The 25,001-nt window shown below is 47.8% G+C and overlaps 2 protein-coding genes across 2 annotated transcripts; one reads left to right on the top strand and one right to left on the bottom strand.

The window, feature by feature from the left end:
* Positions 1-9,011: 9,011 nt before the first annotated feature.
* On the top strand, positions 9,012-10,887 carry LOC134437026 (uncharacterized). The gene is made up of 2 exons (XM_063186456.1): positions 9,012-10,651; positions 10,733-10,887. Exon 1 carries the CDS (start codon positions 9,202-9,204, stop codon positions 9,937-9,939), a length of 738 nt encoding a protein of 245 aa, XP_063042526.1. The 5' UTR covers positions 9,012-9,201; the 3' UTR covers positions 9,940-10,651; positions 10,733-10,887.
* A 5,417-nt stretch (positions 10,888-16,304) lies between these two features.
* Positions 16,305-18,290, bottom strand: LOC134437315 (piggyBac transposable element-derived protein 2-like). The gene is made up of 2 exons (XM_063186805.1): positions 18,167-18,290; positions 16,305-17,971 (listed from the first exon to the last, which is right to left on the bottom strand). The coding sequence occupies exons 1-2, from the start codon at positions 18,288-18,290 to the stop codon at positions 16,305-16,307; spliced, it is 1,791 nt and encodes a 596-aa protein (XP_063042875.1).
* Positions 18,291-25,001: the final 6,711 nt, after the last annotated feature.

The raw sequence follows: 25,001 nt of genomic DNA, 5'->3' as shown, positions 1-25,001 counted from the left end.
AAAAGACACTCCAATTACATATTTTATTTTAGTTTTGTCAGAGAGAGAGAGAGAGAGTTACTGAGTTGAGCTATGGGAGAAAAAGAAAGATAATTTGGGAAATTTTGTGGCCTGGGAAAAAAAGGTTCCTAATAGTCTCTAATTATCACTGCATCAATGCATTAGTCATAATTCAATAACAGATGTTTGAAAGACTTTTCCATACCTGTTAAATTGGCCTCCAATGTTCTTATCATGGAAATTGCATTATCATGCGACACTTGTAGGGCACCCAGAGTTATATTAAAAGAAAGTTTGATTAAAAAAAAAAGTCTCTCTGATTGCATATTTGAATAATTTGTCTGAGAGGCATGTCTGTGGAGATTCTCATACAGATCATCTAAAGCCGGGCTTACACTGTAAGAGGTCAGAGATATTCTATAGAGATATGCCAACATAATAGGTTTCTATGGGCACCTAACATGACCAGGTTCCGGTCTGCCTAAAGGGGCGTGTCATAATGCTCCTACAATGAATAGAACAGTCCTTAGGTCTGCCTAGGTCTGCCTAAGGGGGGCCATAATAGAACCAGGAAACAATGGGTCAATGGAACCTCTCTCTCTCTACTCTCTCTGTAAGAGGTTTTGCCTGATTTTGCCACGATTTGTCACTCGCACGACTTTTTGGGAGTCGGGCCAATTTCATGCTCAATCGCAGGTCAAATGCGAGTCTTGCATCGGGTAGTGTACGGTACAAGGGGTAGGCCTAGCTCTACGGACAAGCGATTTCACCTCACAATTGTGCAATTGTAGGGTCACGAGTAAATCAGAACTGTTTGAAATCCTGACCGTCCCGCGTGAGTAAATCGCACAGTTAAAGCAGTGCTACGACACGAATTGACAAAGCAGCGCGATTCACTCTTGAGCGCTCCCTCATCTCCACCTCAGGTGAGCACGTTCCCTCCTCGTTCTTGTCTTATGCAGTCCCTAAACAAGCCTGTCGTGCCGCAGAGTGTGAGCATTTTGCTTGCTTGTGAACTTTTAAATTGTGAAATTCCCTCTTGCAGTGTGAGCTGGAGCTTAATACCCACGACTGAAAATATTGCACAGTATATCCCCGCCTTAAATCAAAAGAGATTGGCTCTGGAGTGAGAATCGTGGTGGTCACATGTTGCAAAAGGTTGTAAGACATTTCCATACCTGTGAGGTTGGTCTCCAAGGTTCTAATCATGTTAGTAGCATTGTCATGCGACACTTGTAGAGAGTCCAGCTCCTCTGAACTGGCTGAATTATATTGTGAAATTATATTGACAAAAAGCAAAGAAACATATTATTAAACATGTAATTACATGAATAATTGTCTAAATTATTATTTAATTATAATTAATTATTCATTATTATTCCATACCTGTTAGGGTGGCCTCCAAAGTTCGTATCATGACAGTAGCATTATCATGTGACCCCTGTAGGGATTCCAGCTCTCGTGTGGTAGCTTGAAGGATAATTGCATAAACAAAATCATCAAGAAAGATACCTTTATCAAAATATGCAATGAAAAGCTTTTACGGTTAGGTTTTACTGCTATTAGTTATAAACAGCATCTTACGGATGCCCTGCGAAATGAAAAAGTATAGCAATATGCCTGTGATGTCCTGTTGGTCATTTAAGTTTAGTTGTAGAGAAACAGTACCCACTCTCCGCCCTCACAGTGACGCCACACCTTCGGCTCTGCTACACTTGCTCAGGAAAAGAGCTTGTTCAGGTAGAATGTGAGTTCCCCTGGGCAGGGGAACTCCACCCACTTTTTCAGGAACCAATCAACTTTGAGCATCTCCAACAGTCCTGGGTAGAGGCATGTTCAAGGCAGTGACGTGGTTTAAGCAGAGACGTTCTATTGCCCTGTTACTCATTGCGCTGCTCGCGACACCTGACTTGGCGGCTCGCAAGGTTATAGAAAAAATATTATAACCCAACATAATCAACAGACCTGCATTTAAAATCTGCCATGCCTACATACATATACAATGAACACACATCATAGTCATCTGCATCACGCCAAGTAGGCAAGGCTATGGGCACGTCTACATCAAGATCTCTTTTTTTCCACCTGGCTGACCCGGCACCCCATGCGTCGTTGTTTATTTACTGACAAATTTGACTCGGGTGCGCAGCAAGCCACATTTCCCCTCCGAAATGAGCCCTGAAAATCAATCACAGATCTTATTTGAAAATACATTGGCTGTCATTTTTTATGGACGTTTGTTCACATTTTCATTGGTGGCTTGGTTTTGCATTGTTTTAAAAATAGACAGCTTTTCATGGCTGGGGTCGTCTATCAGCAGAGAAAAGAGCGCCAAAACTTAACCTAATTCGGCAACCATCCTTCACAACAACGCCACGACACTCAATGGCAGAGACCAATAAATTGTCTTGTCCACATCAAATGAGTAATTCCATCATACATTGTGAATGATGCGTGCACGCACCTGGTGTAACTCTCTCGCGCAGATTGCTTTGTTGGTGACCACATCGCAAATCGCTGTTCCATGTTCGCGCCTGGTGTAACTCTCTCGTAGCCTAGCGCAGCCAGACCCGTACAGCAAAAAGCTGTACCAGGGTCTAGGAGGGCTGGGCGGCAGTGTGGGCGGGATAAACGGTTGCTTCAGCACTCAACGTCACGCAATAGGATGGTGGAACAACCAATCCCCACACACTTCTGTGTAACGTCACAGCTGTCTTTCACAACGTACACGCGACACGCCCCTTTGTATGTGCAGCGGCAACTTCGAGCCGGCGTAGCAGTGAATTCGTGTGATGACCACAGCCACAAACAAGTTTCCTAATAAATCGTGTTTTCACTTATACAGTTCAAAAATGCATCGTTTTCAACCACATGGCCCTCCTTGATCAATCAGCGAAATGTCGAGCAATGTGGGGCTTGTTAAATGGTTAATATTTATGATTGTTGTCAACATGGCATGTTCGGTGTTAGCTAGCTAGCTGTATACCCATAACTAATACATGGCTAGCCGCTAGCTCGGTAGACTAGGTGTCATTCCCATCTATTTAGTAAGCGACTTACAGACTTTCAAAGCTCCCAAATGTCTCGTTTTTAATGACATGGATCTTATTAGAATTTGGGGCAGGCATATAATACAAGGCTGGATACCTAGCTCTGTTATTGACGACAGGTTAGCTAGCCACTAGCGAGGGCCTCTTTGTACAAACCCCAACTCCGATGAAGTTGGGATGTTTGGTAAACAGTGAATAAAATCAAAATGCTATCATTTTCAAAACATTCAATCTATTCATTAGATGGAGAATAGTGAAAAGACAACATATTAAGTGTTAAAACCGAGAAAAAATATTGTTTTGGGGGACATATGTACTCATTTCTAATTTGATAAATCCAACACGTCTCAAAAGAGTTGGGACGGGGACAATAAATGGCAGCAAATGTCGAGGAAGACTAAAAACAAAACAAAAGACAACACTTAACAGTTAAATACATTAACCGATGAGATTATTTTATATAAAAAACAGTGTTAATTCCTATCTTGGACATGATTTCACCATCTTAAATGGTGGGTGTATTCCTTGTCATGTTTTGCAATGTTTTCCTTTCTGTAGTGCTTACAGTGTGACAGGTCTTGACCAAAAACCCACCATTTTATCACCTGCTGGTCCTTATGATGGAGCCAAACTGTTAAAACATAGTAGAGAATGCAATTTGACCTTACTATGTGGCAGTAATCTCCCTTCAAAATATAATGCATGAGTGGCTTTTCATGCTGTTTAAAACCCATTTATACCATTCAGCACTGTATTTAACTCTACAGATGAGTGAGAACGTCTTACCTTAAACTTAACTCTTAACTTAAAGTCTGCACCCGTATGGCCTCATGGAGGCTGACTTTTGAAGCTAGCACTAACACAAGTTGTATGGTCCATATTCACTGTAGCACAGGATGTGCAATGCTCTATTATTGTCAAAAAGAATGGACTTCTACAACTTCTGCTGACTTCTGTAAGCAAAGGACAGTTTCCCATGTCTTCTGGGTCTATTTCAAGTGAGTTCAGGTGCTTAGGAGAATGTTACACCCCTGTATCATTTGCACGCATTAAGCATTCTTAATATGGTCAATTTTCAATAGCTCTAGCACTCCAGGAATTAGAGTGAGACTACAGCCAATATAAATGTAGCAAAGTGGAAGTTTGGATGTTAGTTTTCCTAAAATAATAACCATCAAACTGATACTTGTAATTGCACGACTACGCCACTGGGGGACTGCCACCCCAGAATATATTTTGATTTCAACCAATAAGGCACAACAGGTTCGGATAGAATGGACAAGAGACGTACCTTTGTTTAAAGGAATAACAATGTTTTCTTTATTAATACAATTGTAGTCAATTAAAACCCTGCGCCGCTGAGATAAAAACAGTAATGCACATTAGAACGGGGTTGGCTGCCCCAGGATAAAAGGGGTTCACCGAGCTAGGCCAGCCGGGCAGGCTTACTAGTTAAGAATAAATTAAGTTCACCACTCGTGCACGAAACCAAGGGGCCTATGGTAAACGCCAGTCACACACACGCTCATAGGCTCACTACGCTATGTAAGTGATTAAATGACAATAAGTGTGGATATCCACTACACACAGAATAAATCCGTATAATCACACTCAAAACTACTAGTCTACTGTATGGCCCTGCCCGACTAGCGTACATAGGCCTAGACTGCGACAGCCAAACCCCGTACAATGACAAAGTGACAAACTAAAGCGGCGGACAGGCGAAAGAAAATTAAACAAACAAAACAGAAAGGCTAAACAATTTCGTAAGGGCAAAACAGCGGTGAGCAGCTGCCGCAAGCAGTCCCCACAGAGACAGACCCTCGACGTACTCTGAGGTGTCTGGAATTAGGTGAACACACACACAGAGATCAGTACATGTTACATACAAATAGTTGACAAATGTTTAACATGAGCTATGCATAGGACAAAGGATCTTTACAAGCTCACCTCAACAACACTGAGAGGGAGGGGAAGCCACTGGGGTTAGACGCCACGGGAACTCTGGCTCCTGAGAATGAACAGTATGTTTAAATACACATCTCTAGATGGTTGCAGTCATCTACACAAAACTGTGATCACACATACCTTGCTGCACCATTAGCAAAGGCACCAGGCATCATCAGCGAATACCGGCACACCAGGAAGGCTCCAAAGAGCCGGTCTAATTCATCTGATTTTATAAAAACAATGGCATAGCCACCAATTACAGATTAGCCACTGAGCAGCTACCTGAGTCTCGTAACGTCATTGAAGTATGGGAACTGCTGAGGGACACACCTTACTGAACAGACAGTGCGCCCTCTTACATTTTCCCCCAGCATTCTTGTCGTCATCCCGACAACACAAAAACACACACTAATAACTAACCCATCCCAATGCTAGTCAACCATCCCAGGGTATCGGGTCACAGGATCACCATTCCTTTCGCACACACACACAGGCAGCTTTCACACGCAGACAGACACTTTCACACGACGCACACATGCAGGCAGGCCAGTCAGAGAATGGTCTCACTCTGGACAAATCACACGGGTGGATCCACAGCACATACACACGGCAAAGCACCCATTCAAACTGGTACGCACAGGCATTTAAAAGGCAGGTGCATACACGCAAGCAGCATTCAGACACAGGCAAACGCACACACATGCATACACTCCCTGGCGTGCGCATATCCGTACGCACACCATCCTGGGTCACCACTCACACTGACACTCCATCTATGGAGTAGAAAACAGTTGGATCATCACCATCAAGGCAACGCACACACACATGCACACACATTGTAGGAGGACACAGTATGAACTTGAGGGAGTGGACATAAACCATAACCAAAAGGATTAAGTCAAAACACAGCACACAGGGTTAGAAGAGGGGCACAGCAAACAAAAGTAAAAGATGGGAAGTAGAGTTAGTCCAGCCCTGTTAGCCTTCTGGCCCAGGGACTAATAGTGGCCGTACCACACGCACACACACACAATCATTACACACACACACACACACACACTGAACTAGAGCGCGCCAACGCACACGCACACACGAATGTCCAAAGTTCCCGAGGCCGGAGCAGCAGCCGAGATACGGGTTCCCGGCTTCCAGAGGCACCACACAACCGGGGCTAAAAGTCGCCGCTCGTGCACCTAAACGCGTGGTGTGTCTGACCACGGCCACACGGATACAACCTGCGAGGGAGGAGGAGAGCGTTAGCCAAGCTAGCAGGACACCCACTATGACACGATTCTGCTGCCGAGAGGTTACCTTACCCGGAGATGAGGGTGCACCGATGCGCGATTCTCACAGTCGGAGTGCCAATACAGAGGTACACGGCCGAGGCGCCGGTAGCGACCACACGCTGAAACCATAATAATGGCCGTCGTTAGCAACCATGGTACGAAAACAAACAGTCAGGGCTGGGTAAAGGCACAAGCTAACCCACTATAATACATACCGGCGTGCAGGAGACGGGAAAAGCGCAAGGTAACCGTTGGTATTGTCCACCGAAGTCCTTGCCAGTGGAGAAGCAAGAGATCACTCTAGCCAAGTAAGAGACGCCAAGTTGGAATCACAACCTATAGAACAGCAGACGCGAAGTTAGCCACTAGCTGCTGGCTAGCACATAAACAGCGACAAGAAATGGTCCACATACTCACGAGGACAAGAAATGGTCCACATCTCCTAGATCTGAACTGGACACCGCACTCCTCTCGACGGCGAGGGGAGAAGCAACCACAGCATTCGCCGGTGGCGATGAAACGCGCAAAGGGGGACTTTGCAGGCTTACCGAATACTAGCCACTGGCAGTGTTTATGAAGAGACTTCCCATAAGCCTCTACGAGCGGCGTGGTGACATGTGCCGCAGCGTCAGACTTTCCCTTAAAGGAGCAGCGCTCCACAACCAAGTCCCCGTGACAGAAGGTGATCGGGCCAAAACGGCATTCTGTACCCCCTTCGGGTTGTTCGAATGGAACAGAATGCCTTTTGGCCTGTGCAATGCACCAGGTACATTTCAACGATTAATGCAACGTATGTTCGGCGACCAACAGTGTCATTCCGTTCTANTGTATCGAATGGAACAGAATGCCTTTTGGCCTGTGCAATGCACCAGGTACATTTCAACGATTAATGCAACGTATGTTCGGCGACCAACAGTGTCATTCCGTTCTACTGTATCTTGACGACATCGTGATCTTCTCGTCCACCGTGGCGCAACATGTACAGCGCCTGGAGATGGTCTTGACCCGGTTGCAGTCGGAGGGGCTGAAGGCTAAATTAGGGAAGTGCGCGTTCTTTAAGCCGGAGGTTCAGTACTTGGGACACGTGATCTCTCAGCACGGTGTCTCTACCGACCCTGGCAAGGTGGAGGCAGTGTCCACATGGCGGCGACCTGCCAATGTGTCGGAGCTCCGATCATTCCTAGGCTTCGCCAGCTATTATCGACGATTCGTCGAAGGATTCGCCAAGCTGGCCGCGCCGTTGCATCGATTGGTGGCCACCTTGAACGGGAACCGTTCCCGTCGGCCCTCGGGGCAGCAGTTTCTTGATGCATGGTCAGAGGATTGCGAAAGAAGTTTTGAGGAACTCAAGGGGAGGCTCGTGTCGGCGCCGGTACTGGCGTACGCGGACTTTTCTTTTCTTTTTTATTCTTGAGGTCGATGCCAGCCATTGCGGACTGGGCGCGGTCCTCTCGCAGGAGGTGGACGGCAAAGTCCGACCGGTGGCATACGCCAGTAGAACGTTAAGACCTACAGAGCGGAATATGAACAATTACAGTTCTATGAAGCTCGAGTTCCTCGCCCTAAAATGGGCAGTCACCGAGAAGTTTCGCGAATATCTCTTGGGCCAGAAGTGTGTCGTGTACACTGATAATAACCCCCTGAGTCACCTCACTACTTCCAAACTTGGGGCGGTCGAACACCGGTGGGCCGCACAGCTTGCATCATTTGATTTTGAATTAAAGTACCGCTCGGGTAAATCTAACGGAAATGCGGACGGCCTGTCGCGGCAGAATCAGCCAGACCAAGAAGACGTGAGTGACCTGGTTCCGGGTACAGCGGTCCCTAGATTGCTGCAACAGGTAGCGGCTCAGGGAGACGGCAGTACCGCCTCTCAGTCCAGTGTCTCGGGGTTGTTCCCCCACGCTTTGCCGGTTCTGCGCACTCTGAAAGCAAGCGACCCCGGTGGTCAGCTGCAACCGGCCGCTGTCCCGGGGGGTAGCATCACCGCCTCTCAGTTGGTTGTTTCGGTGCTGCCCTCCCACTCTTTGCCGGACCTGTGCGCTCTGCAAGAAGGAGACCCTGTTATCCAGCCGATTCTGGCCTTCTGGAAGGCGCGTCGGCGGCCTACTCGTGAGGAACGGGAAGCTCTGTCACCCTTGGCCTTGATCCTGTTGCGGCAGTGGAAACGGTTTGTGGAGAACGATGGAGTCCTTTACCGGAGAGTGCTACACCCCAGTGGCCGTGATGAGTGCCTCCAGCTGGTTTTGCCGGCTGCCCTGCAATCAGAGGTCCTAAACCAGCTCCACGAGCACCATGGCCACCAGGGGATTAATCGAACACTGGAGTTGGTTGGGCAACGGTGTTACTGGCCCCGCATGTTTGCGGAGGTGCGCCGATGGTGTGAAAAGTGCCTTAGGTGCCAAGAGTCCAAAGGGGAGCCTCCTCTAGCCGCCGCGTATATGGGCCACCTACTGGCATCTCGGCCCAACGAAGTGGTAGCTGTGGATTTCACGCTTTTGGAGCCCACGTCGGGGGGGGTGGAGAACGTTTTAGTCATCACGGACGTCTTCAGTAAGTATTCCATTGCCGTCCCCACCCGGGATCAGCGGGCCTCGACGGTCGCCCAGGTCTTGCTTGTGGAATGGTTCTACCGGTTCGGAATTCCTGGTCGGCTCCACTCCGACCAGGGGCGCTGTTTCGAGGGCACCCTGATTCAGCAGCTTTGCGGGCTGTACAGGGTCCAGAAGTCCCGAACCACCCCGTACCACCCGGCCGGGAACGGCCAATGTGAGCGATTTAACCGCACTCTACACAACCTCCTGCGTACCCTACCGGCCTCTCGGAAGCGCGACTGGGCAACTTGCCTGCCGCACGTAACCTTCTGTTATAATACCACCCCGCATCAAGCGACAGGAGAATCGCCACACTTCCTTATGTTCGGCCAAGAGCCACAGCTACCCGTAGACTTCCTCCTGGGCCGAGTTCGGCCACCGGTCCATGGTCGAGTGTGTGACTGGATGCAGGAGCATCAGGCCCGGCTTCAAGTGGCATTTGATGGGGCTCGGGAGCGTTTGGCCGCAGCGGCGGAATATCGCAAGGACAGACACGATGCACGGGTGAAGACTGCTGTTTTAGAAGTAGGGCAACGGGTATATGTACGCAACCTCGGCGTGCGAGGTCGAAATAAAATCCAAGATGTGTGGAACTCTCAGGTACACATGGTGGTGCGTACCCCTTCGGAGACCGGAGCCGTGTACACGATCGCCCCCGTCAACGATCCAACGAAGCTGAAGCACGTTCACCGCAGCATGCTGAAAGGAGTGGTGGGCCCCCTGGCCCCCGACACCCCCTCGGGGTCGGGCCGACCAGGCGAACCTACCCCTGTCGACTCAGGGGAGCTATCGAGCGAAGAAGATATCCTTCTTGGGGAGCAGGTGGGCGATGCTGGCTTGGGTGTCCCAGCAGAGCCCCATGCACCCCAGGGTGGCACCTCAGGAGGAAACGAAGGGCAGCGTCGGACTTCGCAGGCTTCCCCCAGCAGTTCGGCCGCTCAGCTACCCGGTCGTGGCACTAGCAGCAGCGAGGTGCCCCCACGCCGGACTTTCCGGTCTAACGCGGGACAACACTCTAATCCCCATCGGCTGCCTGGTGGGGCGACTTCAAACTCTTGATGGAATTTTGGATCTGGGAGTGGGGGGGAAAGCGTACCTGCATCGTCGGGCCGACGATTCAACATGTGGGGGGTAGATTGTAGTGGAGCGCTGCTCCTTTAAGGGAAAGTCTGACGCTGCGGCACACGTCACCACGCCGCTCGTAGAGGCTTATGGGAAGTCTCTTCATAAACACTGCCAGTGGCTAGTATTCGGTAAGCCTGCAAAGTCCCCCTTTGCGCGTTTCATCGCCACCGGCGAATGCTGTGGTTGCTTCTCCCCTCGCCGTCGAGAGGAGTGCGGTGTCCAGTTCAGATCTAGGAGATGTGGACCATTTCTTGTCCTCGTGAGTATGTGGACCATTTCTTGTCGCTGTTTATGTGCTAGCCAGCAGCTAGTGGCTAACTTCGCGTCTGCTGTTCTATAGGTTGTGATTCCAACTTGGCGTCTCTTACTTGGCTAGAGTGATCTCTTGCTTCTCCACTGGCAAGGACTTCGGTGGACAATACCAACGGTTACCTTGCGCTTTTCCCGTCTCCTGCACGCCGGTATGTATTATAGTGGGTTAGCTTGTGCCTTTACCCAGCCCTGACTGTTTGTTTTCGTACCATGGTTGCTAACGACGGCCATTATTATGGTTTCAGCGTGTGGTCGCTACCGGCGCCTCGGCCGTGTACCTCTGTATTGGCACTCCGACTGTGAGAATCGCGCATCGGTGCACCCTCATCTCCGGGTAAGGTAACCTCTCGGCAGCAGAATCGTGTCATAGTGGGTGTCCTGCTAGCTTGGCTAACGCTCTCCTCCTCCCTCGCAGGTTGTATCCGTGTGGCCGTGGTCAGACACACCACGCGTTTAGGTGCACGAGCGGCGACTTTTAGCCCCGGTTGTGTGGTGCCTCTGGAAGCCGGGAACCCGTATCTCGGCTGCTGCTCCGGCCTCGGGAAATTGGACATTTGTGTGTGTGTGGCGTTGGCGCGCTTTAGTTCAGTGTGTGTGTGTGTGTGTGTAATGATTGTGTGTGTGTGTGTGTGTGTGTGGTACGGCCACTATTAGTCCCTGGGCCAGAAGGCTAACAGGGCTGGACTAACTCTTACTTCCCATCTTTTACTTTTGTTTGCTGTGCCCCTCTTCTAACCCTGTGTGCTGATTTTTGACTTAATCCTTTTGTTTATGGTTTTGTTTATGCAGTGTTTCGTTTTCTTTGCTTTATTTGGTTTGCTGTGAATTATTTAATTTATTTTCTTTTATTAACCCTTTAGAGTTGGTACCAACCTGAAAAGTCTAAGATAAGCCCCAGGGGCTGAAGTGTCTGTGTCTGTGCAATCAATTTGAGCCATGTTGGCTACCCCTAGTGACTACACTGTTTGTGGGTCTGTGTGTGTTGTGGCAGAACACCCACCACACTGTAACTGGTTGTGAACAACAAAGCAGTGGGTAAAGTGTTTATTGATCTGCGGGTGTTGTGGCAGAACACCCACCCCTGTAAGTGAGTGCATATTATTTTTATACAGAGTGAAAAACATATTTTTATAATGAAAGTAATAATAAAGAATTGAATTATTAATTGTCACCACTGTCTCTGCCTCCATTGTGCACGAACCTGTGTTTGCCTGGTAATCTATTGTGCGGGTACATTGTGTGTTGGTCCGGGGTATCTGTAACTACCCCTAATTCATTTCCTCCGGGGGCTCCACCCCCGGGGGTGGCGTAGTCGAACTACTTCCTGTAACGGTCTCGCCCACTACAAAGGGGATACAGAATGCCGTTTTGGCCCGATCACCTTCTGTCACGGGGACTTGGTTGTACCCACTGGCTAAGTCCATCGTAGAAAACCAGCGGGCACCTGCCAACATGTCCAATGTCTCCTCGATCCGAGGGAGCGGAAAGGCGTCCTTCCGAGTTCGGGCATTTAACAGGCGATAGTCGACACAGAGTCGCAAGCTCCCATCCTTCTTCCGGACTAGAACAAGGGGAGAAGCGAATGGACTACTGCTTTCTCTGATGACCTTCGCCTGGAGGAGCTGGTTGATATGGGTTTTTACGGCCTCGTAGTCGGAGGGGGCAATGCGCCTGTAACGCTGCCGGACCGGTGTCGGATCCAACAGCGGGATGTCGTGCGAGATTAGGGAAGTGCAACCCAAGTCGCCCTCATGGGCGGAGAAGACCGAAGAGTACCTCAGAAGCAGGGCCCGGACCTCAGCCTGTTCCTCGGCAGGCAGGGGTAACAAGTCCACTGCGCGGATTTGTGTCTCCAAAGGCGACGGGGCAGGCGCCTGAGGGTCAGTAATGGCGGCCACGGAACGGACCTCCACCACGTCCCGTGGCAAGCTGATGATCGACACAGCATTCACCTGTCCGAGTCTAGTACGAGGGTACAGCAGGACGTCCGTACAACCGACGTTAACTACAGGGATCTGCACCAAGCCACGGGTCACCTGCACCAAGGCAGGGGACACCAGCAACCCCCCGGGCAACCCCCGGTCCGTCGGCTCAAAGAGGGTTCCAAGCCCTGAATGTTGCTCAGGGCAGGTGGCAGGAATCAACTTCATGGTCCCCCCCGGAACCCGCCATGGCGCACGGCCCCGGACATTCACCACGCCGCTGGTCTCGGGGGTGGGCCGGATTTCAGCCTGATGACAGTGTTGCAGCGCTTTCAGCACCGGTCGAGGGGCAGTTGACACTGATGGGAGATCGAAAAGCGTGGGACCGTGCCGCCCAAAAAGTTCCTTATAACACTTGCCGATAACATTCATACCAAGAACCCCAGGGACCACGGAAGCCGTGCCCCCTGGGGGGTCGCGAACGACCAGAACACCGCAATCAGGCATACTCTTCCCGCAAAGCTCAATATTCAGCTCCAAGTAGCCCAAGTAAGGAATCTCTAGGCCGTTGGCCGCTCGGAGCTGCAGCCAGTGACATGAGCGTAACCGCTCCTGCCCCATAGATTCGAAGATAGCAGCAAAGAAACTTTCAGTGACGGTGGACACCATAGACCCAGTGTCAATGAGACAGGGGACCTGAACCCCGCCCATCCGGACGAGCAGATGTGGACAGTTAGAAAGTAACGCCTCGGCGGCATTGGCAGGGGCAAGGGCATTACGTGAGCCAAGAGAGCCCCCCCCCGGACTGTGACTCCTCAGTCCGGTGGGCGTCAGTTTCCCGAGGGCTGGTTCGGTTGGAGGGGCCCATTCTCCGAAAACCCGGAGCCTCTACGGGAGGGTGCTTGTGGGGGCCCCACCACTCGTTCTCCGTCACAATCCGCAGCAATATGGCCTGTCGCACGACAGCGCCAGCAGACAAGGGGTCCCTCCCGAGGAGACCGACCTCGCCTCCGTGGCTGCACCTGTGTGGCCGCACCCCGAGAAAAATTCTGCAACTGAGCCTGTTGATTTTGCACCATTTCCATGAGCTTCGCCATGTCGGCCTGCAACTTCTCCATATCAGATCTGGTCGGCGCCCCACCACGGGGATCCATGCTTACGGCGCAAGAGGTACCAGGGACCCCAAGGGAGCGATCGAGTGAAGACAAGGAAAAGCTACGCGGCCGCTGCGGTTCGGCGGCGCCCTCCCGTTCCCAACGCATGGCTTCCTTACGCACCGCGATCAAAGTGGCTAACGGCGTGGTCCGAATGAAACTCTTCAAGTGACGACGCAAGGCGCCCTCGTTAACATGCTCCACAAACTGATCACGCAGAAGAACGTCAGCGTTAAGAATTCCCTCAGGCGCATTTCGTCTAACCTTATCAATAAGGGTCATTAATGCGATTGAAAATTCTAGCAGTGTCTCTCCCTCTTGCTGTTTTCTCGAAAAGAACGCCTCCTGCAAGGCCACGTATGACTGTGGGCAACCGTAAAGCTCCTGTAAAATTTCAAAAATTTTCTCTGGGTTTTCTTTTTCTTCTCTCGGCCTATAGCGGATCTCATCCCGTGCCTCACCATCCAAGTGATCATAAAGAAAATAGGCTCTCTCGGCAGCAGAAAAGTGGCGTGCCCGCATACATGCCTCCGCCTCCTCCTTCCACGCCTCGATACTTATGGCCCCATTTCCCCTAAACAATGGGCACTTCTTTTCCCTTGGGACAAAGACCAAACGTTCTGTAGCGGACCCTGCCGGGGCGCTACCATTTAGTGTGCTCGTACTTGTGGCCCGCTGGGCGAGGGAGGCCTTTAAGCGCTCATTCTCGGCTCTTACCTCAGCCAACTCATCCCTAATCTCTTGTGCGTCCCGCGACATGCTGCGGAAACCGATCAAGACAAATTTGGAAAATGCAAAAACTCACAGGGATGGCTGGTCCAAATCCCGAGAGAGGGGCGGTCTCCCAACCTCGGCTGCTGCTCCGCTTCTACAGGAAAAACACAAACTCACAGCGCTTATTCAGTGGTGCTCTTACTTTCAACCAACCACATACATACACTCATTCAACCATTGACCATATGACACATTTCTATTACAAAGAGTGACAAAACAAAAACCTAAAAAAATGAAACCAGTGTCTCTGCTCCTATGCCAATCCTGCCGACTACGCCAAAATGTAGTGGGCGAGACCGGAGCCGTGTACACGATCGCTCAATCGTGGTAAATCAAAGAATTCAAAAATGTATGTAATAACTATGGTAATTATTCCCTTTGCATCTTTAATTCTGAGTGACTCAGCCTCTCTGTGATGATCTTATACCTGGACACGTATATTGTCCGTCAGTACAATTCATTTTGAAATGTTCTTCTTTGTTGTTTTATCTTATTTGGATGTTTACTAAATTTCACTTATCCCCGTCCCAACTCTTTTGAGACGTGTTGGATTTATCAAATTAGAAATGAGTACATATGTCCCCCAAAACAATATTTTTTCTCGGTTTTAACACTTAATATGTTGTCTTTTTACTATTCTCCATCTAATGAATAGATTGAATGTTTTGAAAATGATAGCATTTTGATTTTATTCACTGTTTACCAAACGTCCCAACTTCATCGGAGTTGGGGTTTGTAGGTGCAGCGGCAACTTCGAGCCGTCGTAGCAGTGAATGCGTGTGATGACCACAGCCACAAACAAGTTTCCTAATAAATCGCGTTTTCACTTATACAGTTCAGATGGCCCTCCTTGATCAATCAGCGAAATGTCGAGCAATGTGGGGCTTGTTAACCCTATCGCGCCGGATGCATCATATATGTCTCATCAAATTCAAAGCCCTCTCCACGCTGACACACAAAAAAATCGATCTGAAAAACATCCTGCGTGTCATTTCCAAACGTCCTGCAGTACACGGAAACCGCCACAAGAGAGCAGCGGTCGACAACAAGTTGACCACAGCTCGGCGAAAAACAGGAAAATGGAGTAGAAGCGGTTTCCCTGACCGACGCTGAGATTTCGTCAAATTGCATAAGGTTTGTGTACAAATTTCCGAAATATAACTCTACATCCTTTAATTTGAACACTTGCTTTGTGCAATTAAGCAAGGAAGAGTTTATATTTTTACACCGTGTTGCAGAGAGATCGTGCTAAAACTGATGAGACATATAAGCACCATCCGGCGGTGGCAGGAAGTCAGCCATCAATGCATTTGCTCCATAGGGAAACTTACAAAGCATACCACGACGATCGTTTAACAAAACACACAAGTTGTTTTACTTCAAGACAAAGATATTGCCTTAAGAAACAGGTTTTACTTGCAATTTTGAAAATGCAATGCAAAATGTTGAAATTATGATCTCGTAAAAAATGCATTGAAGTGAATGGAGAAATGGTCCAATTGTAGTAATGGACCCATATATTCAAATTACACATCAAAAATGAATAATGATCTATATTACACTTATAAATAGGTTGTTGAGCATTCGATCAGCTATGTTTTTACATAGATTTTAAAAAATTACCCAACCAGGCTGTGGGAAATGTAAAATATGGTCCTGCTAAAACAAGGATAGGCTTTAAAAAATGGCAGGATCTCACTAAATATTTAAAGATAATCCTCAAATTAAATTGTCTGACAACTTTTTTAAATAAAAAAAAAGTTGTAAATGCATTAAAAGTCATTTTCAATGGTCATGAAATTGGAATTTTCATTCATTAACCCTCTACTGCACGCTATATGATGTTGGATGAAAAAAAATACTACAGAGCATTTCCTGGTTTATTTTGGGGTACTTTATTGATATAAAACATTTTTTTATTTTTTTGAACCCCCCCTTACAAGATATTTTTTTGTTGCCTGAGGGCAACGTTGTGCGCTCAAGGGATAAACCCACATGGAGAACCATAACAATAGACAATTCTAACAAAGCAGTACAGGTATAACATTTTAAACACTGAAATGTCAAATAGAACAAACTAAACACATTTTGACATTACCAACTGAATTGTCCATCATGTAAACCTTATATTTAAACCTTATTCCATGTGGAAATTCATGAAGCAGTTGCTTTGTGCGGTGAAGCACAAGTGCACATTGCACTTTCCGCACATGACTTTGGGTGTTCCCCTGCACCCAGGCACCCTGCATCTTCCCTTCTTGTCTGCCATAATTGGCCAGTGGGATGTTTTGTCCAAGCGGACATCATGGTTGGGGATGGGAGCCGTTGGTCCCTGCCTCCTCTTCTTTTCCTCATATTTTTGTGCGATTCCACTGGGTCTGCCTCTTTTTTTCCCCTCTTTCTGAAATTTGCACAGACTCTGTGCCACCTCTGATTTGAAGGCATAAAGGGCCATGTGGTCACCTCTTGCCATCCCGCTCTCTACGCAATCCTGTCGATAGAGTAGCCAGCTTGTCACCACCACCAGGTCAATCACATGGAAGACAAGGCGGTGGTACCATTTCTTTGACCTGATATGTATGCGGTACAGCGCAATCAAGGAATCAAGCAAATCAACACCCCCCATGTGTCGGTTGTATGTTGACACGACTGCAGGACATGCCACTTGGATGACTTTTTTTTGCCGTTTGTCCCATCGGTCAACCTGGGACATGGGCTGAGCTCCTTGATACGTACTGAGAAGGGTAACGGACCTGTTGTCGTACCATCTCACGGCATGCAACTCAGTGGAGCCAACTAATGCCGTCTTTTCCTGGAAGGACCCACGGCCTGCCTTTTTCAGATCCTCCTCCTTCGCCATACAACTGCCTGGTAAGCGGTTTAGGCGCACCGTGCCTACACAATGGATGCCTTGCTGTGCCAACACATGCATTAGTTTAACGGAGGTAAACCAGTTGTCGAAAAACATCTTGAAATTTTGATGTTTTGGGATTGGTTCGGCTAAACGAAGCACCACATTGCCGCTTGCACCTATATCTGCCAATTCAGGTGGATGTACAGCTTTCCCCACAAACACCTCCAAATTGTATGGAATGCCATTGGATCCACAAAGAAGTAGAATTTTGTACCCCCACTTCTTTGGCTTACTGGGTAGGTACTGCTTAATTCTGCTTTTTCCTTTGAAAGGTACCATCTGCTCATCAACGCACAGCATCTCCTGCATTGGAATTTCTCTCAACTTGGGCAGGATATGATCGAGGAGAGGGCGAATCTTGTACAGCTCGTCAAAATTGGGCATCTCTCGTGTAGGGAGGCTATTGTTGTCATTGAAATGGAGACATCTCTTGATGGCCTCCCACCGTGTGAGGGACATCACATCGGCAACTTGCGCAACACGTGTACTTCGGCTCCAATACATTCGGGTGGCTGGGAGGCGGAAGAGGGACATGTACATTACTGTACCAAGGAACTGTTCAAGCTCATCAACTGTAAGGTCAAGTGGCTTGGCTGGATTTTGTTGCACGCTAAACAAATTGGTTTCTTGAACAATGGACTCAATCAAATCATCTGAGAAAAACCTCTTGAAGTAACGGTATGGAGACTGGATATCGCCAGAGTGTTGGAGAATGCCTGTCCATTCGGGATATTCAGAAGAGGCAGGGATGTGTGATGTTTTCCATCTTGGGGTTTGGGTAGAATTACTTCTTCCATGAGATGGATCATTTTCTTGATCATCTTCCTGATCTTCTTGATCCTCCACAGTCTCGTCATCATCAATGGCCTCATCCTCACCCCCTCCAATGGCTACAAAAAAAAACAGGAAATAACAAAATGTGAATTCTCCAGCCTTGTATGTGTATGAAACATAATGTTTGCTGTAACTTTTGATGCTCTCTCGATACCTGGTAATCTATATTTAGGCTACAATTGACTTGTTAACAAATAAGATAGCAGTCACAGTCAAAAGTTCACACCCTATTTTCCCACTTCTGCTCAAACCTTGTTCTGCAATCAGCTCCTCATCACTGGCATTGCTGTCTATCTCACTGTCCTCACTGTCAGATGGTATTTCCCTAACATGCAGATCCTTTCGCTTTCGTCCATAGAACACTTTTGTGTCCATTTTTCTGTCAAAATGTGTAGAATAAGTTATTACAAATAAATAAAGCAGTTAAATGTACTAATACCCACCATTTGCAGTATGAAAATACATAACATTTGAGTGATAACTCAACCACACACAAAGAAAGCAATGATAAGAAGGGCATCAACAAAATTACCCCTTATCGCACAACGTTGCCTTAAGGCAACGAAAAGAAAAAATGTATTTCTAAATAATTACAAAGTGAAAAACTTTCTTAAAACCTTCAAAAAGTCTTCTTTACACCTTCATGCATACTGCCGTATTTTTTATTTCAAGTTTGTATCAAGTTTACTTCCATAAATCATGCAAATAATCTTACCTCTTTCTCATGCCATGTGCTCCATCAACTGCTGGTCAAGAAAGGAAGTCCCACCTTCTAATGTTGCAATACACAGGAACCCAAACCACATTGGATTGTAATATGATGTCTAATAAAGCATTCTGATTGGTTTTGATAGTTTGAAGTGACATGCACAATATGTAGGGCTTGAAGAAATATTGTGTTGCCCGAGGGCAACGTTGTGCAGTATATATGCAGTGCAGTCATATATGATGCATTAAATATCTCAGCGACCTTAACAAAATTTTGAATTTTTTTTTTACATTTCTTATAAGGGACCAATATTGAAGCAAATTCCAAAAAATTAGAATTTTCTCTCATTGCTTTCATGGTTCAGGTTTCACAGGGTTAAATGGTTATATTTATGATTGTTGTCAACATGGCATGTTCGGTGTTAGCTAGCTAGCTGTATATGTCACAGGGGTGACAACGATAAGTGGGGGAGGGAACTTAAATTTCGTTTGGGGAAGACTTTCGGCGCTGCACCCCTGTAAACAATCATGGCGACCTCCTTAGTTTTACAGACAGGCTAATCAGGATGACTGGCTGCAGGTGTGAGAGTGGATGCAGGTGTGAATGGAAATGCATGTAATTGATGATTGGCACAAACAGAAGGGGCAAGGGTATTAAGACACAGACGGAGCAGCAAAGAAGGGGAACGGACGGGAGAGGAAGACCAAACGCGGGGAGAGCAGAATTCAGACCAGAGGGGGGAGAGACGCGGCCGCAGCCGGGAGTATGGGAGGAGGTGAAGCCAGAACCGGTAACCGGACAGAAGCAAGTTGTGGAAGATGGCACGAAGTGAAGGTGATCCTACGGATCCGGATCCATGCAGCCGAGAGGTCGACGGACGGCATAGTGCCAGAGTTGAGGTCCGCGGAACGACCTACTCCGATGAAGCTGCCGAGTTGGACGTGCGGGGGTGATGGCGCAACCCCCCGATCAGTTAAGTGCCTATGCTTGTAGACTGTGGCCTCCAAGTTGGGAGACCCCTCTATGTTCGCATGCTGCTCCTGGCTCTCTCTCTCTCTCTCCCTCCCTCTCACTTACCCTGTCGGTTTCACCCTCTCGATGTTGGAGTAACCTCCACGCAAGACTGGCTCTACTTTACATAGGCCTACTGTTTGTGGCTAGCTGCCCCCTGTTATTCACAGTTCGCAGTAGCCTAGATTGGGACTTCGTGTGCAGTGTTAATATGGTGTGACCACGAGTGTTGAGTATCAGCTGCCTTAGATATAGCCTACTTCTGGATCGCCAGCCTGCGTGAACACTCACCACACTTGTTCTTTCAGAGATGTGGACCCCACTCCCCCGTGTGCCGGAACCCCTGCTGGCATGAGCAGACCCAAGGGAGTGAACTATGGACTAGGAACTGGATTCGGACTCTGGTTATGAACCCACAGAATGAACTGGTTACAGGACATTGCAGACCTGCCCATGGGACCTGTGTGAGTGAGTGAGAGAATGGGCCTGTGAGTGAGTGAGTGAGTGGGTGCACGTGTGTGTGTGTGAGTATCGTGTGTGTGTGTGTGTGTGTGCGTGTGGGAGTGAGTTGCTTTTAGACATTTAGTCCTAATAGTAAATAAATATTGACTTAAATTCCAACCTGGGGTCCTGCCTTGTCTGTGGTGTGCAGTATGTTCCTCGGGGTAGCTGGTGGTTAAATGGGGGCGCCGCTTTTGAAACCGAGCGCCCCCTACCTGTGACAAATACCCATAACTTTCCCTGATTGTCGCTCCCAACGCAGGACGCTCCCCGGTCAGCTCGCTCCCACTAGCCAGACTATCGATCCCATCTATTTAGTAAGCTACTCAAAGACTTTCAAAGCTCCCAAATGTCTCGTTTTTAATGGCATGTGTCTTATTAGAAATTGGGGCCGCAATTTCATTCTACACCTACAGTAGTGGTCTGATAATAGCGTGTGACTATCTGGTTCTGTAAAATGCTCAACTTAGCTTACCGAGCTAGTTTAAAACATCAAATGATCAAATGGTAATGTGTTGAGATCTGTTTGTGTCCGATAAGTTCATGGTGTATTATTACATCAATCCATGTCAGCCACGAAATGTATTATCATCCAGGCTTTTTAAATTAAGTAAACACTTTTTATTTCGTGCTGTACGTAGCACGGACGGACACCATGCTTCTTCTTAGAAAGTTTCCTGTTTACTAGGTAGCCCGGCCCCCCTCGCGATTTGATTGGCCCTGTCATCGGATAACTTTCAGCCTCGCAAAACGACCGGGGTCCGCTAGACTGCCCCCGGGAGCAAATTCAATTTGCGGTCGCTAGGGGCGTCTAGATTTCTAGGCTAACTCTCTCGCGCAGATTGCTTGGCGACCACATCGCAAATCGCTGTTCATTTTCAGTTTAACCTGGCGCTGTCAAACGGGCAATGAAGGCAAGCAGAGCGCGAATAAAGCACGTGGAGTCGCGTTGGAATGCTGCAAGTTGGAAACTTACTTTCTCTCTATCTCGCTTTATCTCTCTCTCTCTCTCTCTCTCTCTCTCTCTCTCTGCACGGCATTGATTGACAGCTGATAGAACTCAGTGCTGTCGGCGACGTCACGTTTTTATAAATAATAAGTTCACAAGAGCATCGGGCAACCATCCTTCACAAGCTCAATAACTCTTGAGCCAATCTGTTAATTCCGTCCTCCTTACACTATAAATGACGATCCGGAGGTCTATCCATCAGCCATCAAAAATATGCTGGCTGACAGCGTCAGAGAGAGAGAGAGAGAGAGAGAGAGAGAGAGAGAGAGAGAGAGAGAGAGAGAACAAAAATGGACTCCTCCCTCTGTTTTTGTGTTGGTTTTGACTCTGGTTGCATGTATTGGCCATCTGTCAGTGCCAGGTTAAACTGAACTGCCCTATTGTTCTTTGATGTAAAAGTGCCCTTCAGCAGAGGTGTCTTTTAGTGTTTAAAAGTGAGTTAGAGGCCTAACAGCGTTTGCTGACATAGGGTAATTCATTAATAATTCAATATTTTAACAATACTAATCATTTAATAATTAATACTACTACTACTAATAATAATTTGCATAAATAATACTACAACCATATATAATGAGGCCAACACTATCATGATGTAATCCCCCCCTCCCCCCCAAAAAAAGAAAAGCCATGAAAAGTAAGTGTGTGTGTGTGTGTGTGTGGGGGGGGGGGGGGCGGTGTGATCGCTCCTTGCGACTATTCTCCTGATTTTTTCCTCCTAATATGGCTCTTCAGGAAAAAATAGTGAGTATCACTGTTCTATTGGGACTAAGAAAATGTTTGGTTTAACCTTCGGCTCAGCCTTTTCTGCCCTGGACCAGTAGCAAAACAAGGGAGGTGGGTCAACCATGCCGTTTAAGAATGTAAGTTGGTATGCACTTGGTCAGACCAAGTCTCAAAGACATTTGAAAGTCATGATAATCAGGCTAGAGTAACAGAGGCCTCGTGTAATAAGACCCCCCCCATACTGTATGATGAAAGAGTCACATCAGTATCTCTTCAAGGTGTGAATTGGAGTGACATTGAGCACACTTTCAGTATATATGTGTGACTGAAGTCATCTGCAATAATTTGCCCCTCAGGGCTCGAACCTGTGACCTGCCAGTCAACGCTCCAGTTCTGACGTGGGATGCACAGCAGATGGGCTGGGACCACATGTCCTCGGTGGAACTGCCCCTGGCTAATCACCTTGCCATTTCCTCCATCAGTGCGGGATTGGCGACAGTAACCCTGAAGCTCCCGCACAAGGTGGTCCACTTCACTTCCCTCCTCTGCAAGGTCACCCGTGAGTAGCTTTACTTGGACGCTGCTGGGCTTCCTGAGAATGTCACTAGGACCATTCAAGAGCCAGAGCGCATTCCTATAGATCCCTATATGATCTTAAGTGGACTGTTTTAGAGCGCTGTTGTGACTAACGTGGAGAAATAACTATTCAATGCTCCATATCCATCACAAGACTTTTTGGAGAAAGGCAAGGCTTTTTCAACCATTAAGGTCTACTTGCAACGCAGTCTCACCCCAAGTAGTCAATTTCTGACTACCTTGGACCAGACTGCAATTTTTGACGTCTTGGGTATTCCTTCCACGTCACATTTTGACTATGTGGCCTAACCCTAAACCTATTCCTAAACCTAACCTCAATGACGTTATGCTGCCACAAGGGGGCGCCTTTGAGGACATAGTCAAAATGTGACGTGGAAGGAATACCCAAGACGTCAAAAATTGCAGTCTGGTCAAAGGTACTCAGATATTGACTACTTGGGGTGAGACTGTGTAGCTACTTGACGTCTATATCAGCATTCCGCGTCGGCATTGGCCCGACTACCCTTGCTGCACCCCTAGAGTGCCCGGTTCATGAAGGGCTCTTGGTGCCACTGCCCTGTGCTAAGGCACATAGAGCCCCCGTGGGATATTTCCTTAGTACCTGAGGCTACCTGAAATTCAACCCGGTATTTATCCCACAAAATCCTGCCTCTTTCAACTGTGAACCAGTAGACTTGTCTGCCTACTGCGCTCCACCTTTTTCCTCATCAGAGCAACAGCGCCAAATCACTTATGCCCTGTTCTTGCCCTCAGAGTGTACATTAGAACCAGTGTGTTTAGGAAGACTGAGCAACTGTTTGTGTGCTTTGCCAAGTCTTCCAATGGCTATGCACTGTCTAAGCAGAGGCTCTGCTCATCGCCATGGCATATGAGTCTCAGGGGCAGCCCCCCCTTAAGGCGCATTCTACTTTACATGCTGGGCCCCATTTAAGGGTGCAGCGGTATGCGTGGTCTGCCGGGCAGTGAGTTGGGCTAGTCCGGACTCCTGTGTTAGGTTTTACCATTTGGAATGTCACAGCACTGCCTCTGGAACATAGGACTCTGGGTTTGAATATGTGAATCCTACTGAAGGACTGGCCTCCTTCATTTCCTAGGGCTAGCAAAGGCAATTAGGGAGCTAAGAGATGTCAAGTCAGTCGACCGAAAGAGAACTATAAGTTACGTACTGTAATCCCGGTTCTCTTAGGGAGATGAATGTGATATCCCACCAGCATGTGCCGTTTGCCCAAGCGCTCAGAGGTTAGTTATGTGTGGAGAGGACTGTTGTACAACCAGAATCTTGCAGCAATACGGCCACATTCAGATTGAATACAGCTAACGTGACTCGTGGCCAAACAAAATACTGTCACCATCCCGTTTAAAATCAAAATATTCCTTGCATGCAACTGCGCTCAATGTCATTGTGGTCACAGAATTTGTAACAGATGGTTGAAAGACATGTCCATACCTTTGAGGTTTCCCTCCAATGTCCTTATCATAGCAGTTGCATTATCATACAACACTTGCAGGGATTCCAGGTCCTGGGCGGTGGCTTGAAGTGCAGAACATTTGGAGGGAAATGTGCCAAAAAAGGAAAAGACTTTCAGGTCTAAATGTCAACGGAAAATGTGCATTATCTGAGAAATATGCATCAGATGGAAAGGTTTAATAATTTTGGAGTAGGCCCATATGTCATCATGTGCTTGAGAAATCTCACAAAACTTGTGAATGTGAAAGCCCATTAGAAAGCTCCAACTCCCATTGTCATTGTGACACAACACTCCACAGCACACAAGTGAACACTGCACACAACGAAATTGCATTTATGCCTCAACCTTGCAAGGGGGCAGCCCTCAATGGCGCCCCACGGGGAGGAGTGCGGTGGGACGGTACCATGCTCAGGGTACCTCAGTCATGGAGGAGGATGGGGGAGAGCACTGGTTGATTACTCCCCCCACCAACCTGGCGGGTCGGGAGTCGAACCGGTAACCTCTGGGATGCAAGTCTGATGCCCTAACCGCTCACCCATGACTGCCCAGTAAATTATTGTGTTATTTGTTACAGTAATGCTGTTACTATGCTCTGGCCAATACCCGCTTAGTGACAACCATGTTTATTGTTTATCTCCACTTGGCAAGACTAACAAGGATTTTTTTGTTCCAATAGGAAGTATGGTTTGGCCCCCACACTCACCTAAACACGTCTCCACTTTCAAGAAATCTGCAAAAACAACAAGGACAATCTGTTAGTCATTAAAGGGAATGCCTGGCACGTTTTAAAGTGGTAGTTCGCTATTTTAGACATTAAGTCCTGTTTATGTGGCTTCCTTTGGTGAAGTAGAGATGTTCTCATTTGGTACTGAACGGAGAATTTGGGTATTCAAGACTGCAGCCCCGCCACCTTTACATTGACTCCAATGAAGCACTCAAGCAATAGATCATAAACTGGCATTAAACTTTCGTTTGCAGAGACATGAAACTCACCGAGTGGTCAGAGGTGGGCAGCGATACGTTGGCTCGAAAATCACCAAGAAATACGCTTCCAGAGAAGATAT

This window comes from Engraulis encrasicolus, chromosome 21 (assembly GCF_034702125.1).
Source record: "Engraulis encrasicolus isolate BLACKSEA-1 chromosome 21, IST_EnEncr_1.0, whole genome shotgun sequence".
Classification (NCBI taxonomy): domain Eukaryota; kingdom Metazoa; phylum Chordata; class Actinopteri; order Clupeiformes; family Engraulidae; genus Engraulis; species Engraulis encrasicolus.
This window is presented reverse-complemented; position numbering and strand designations above follow the sequence as displayed.

Coding starts and splice junctions, on each gene's coding strand:
- LOC134437026 (XM_063186456.1), top strand. CDS start 9,202: ATGTTCGGCCAAGAGCCACAGCTACCCGTAGACTTCCTCCTGGGCCGA.
- LOC134437315 (XM_063186805.1), bottom strand. CDS start 18,290: ATGGACACAAAAGTGTTCTATGGACGAAAGCGAAAGGATCTGCATGTT. Junction 17,972..18,166: donor GGAGCTGATTGCAGAACAAG/GTTTGAGCAGAA, acceptor TTTTTTTTGTAG/CCATTGGAGGGGGTGAGGAT.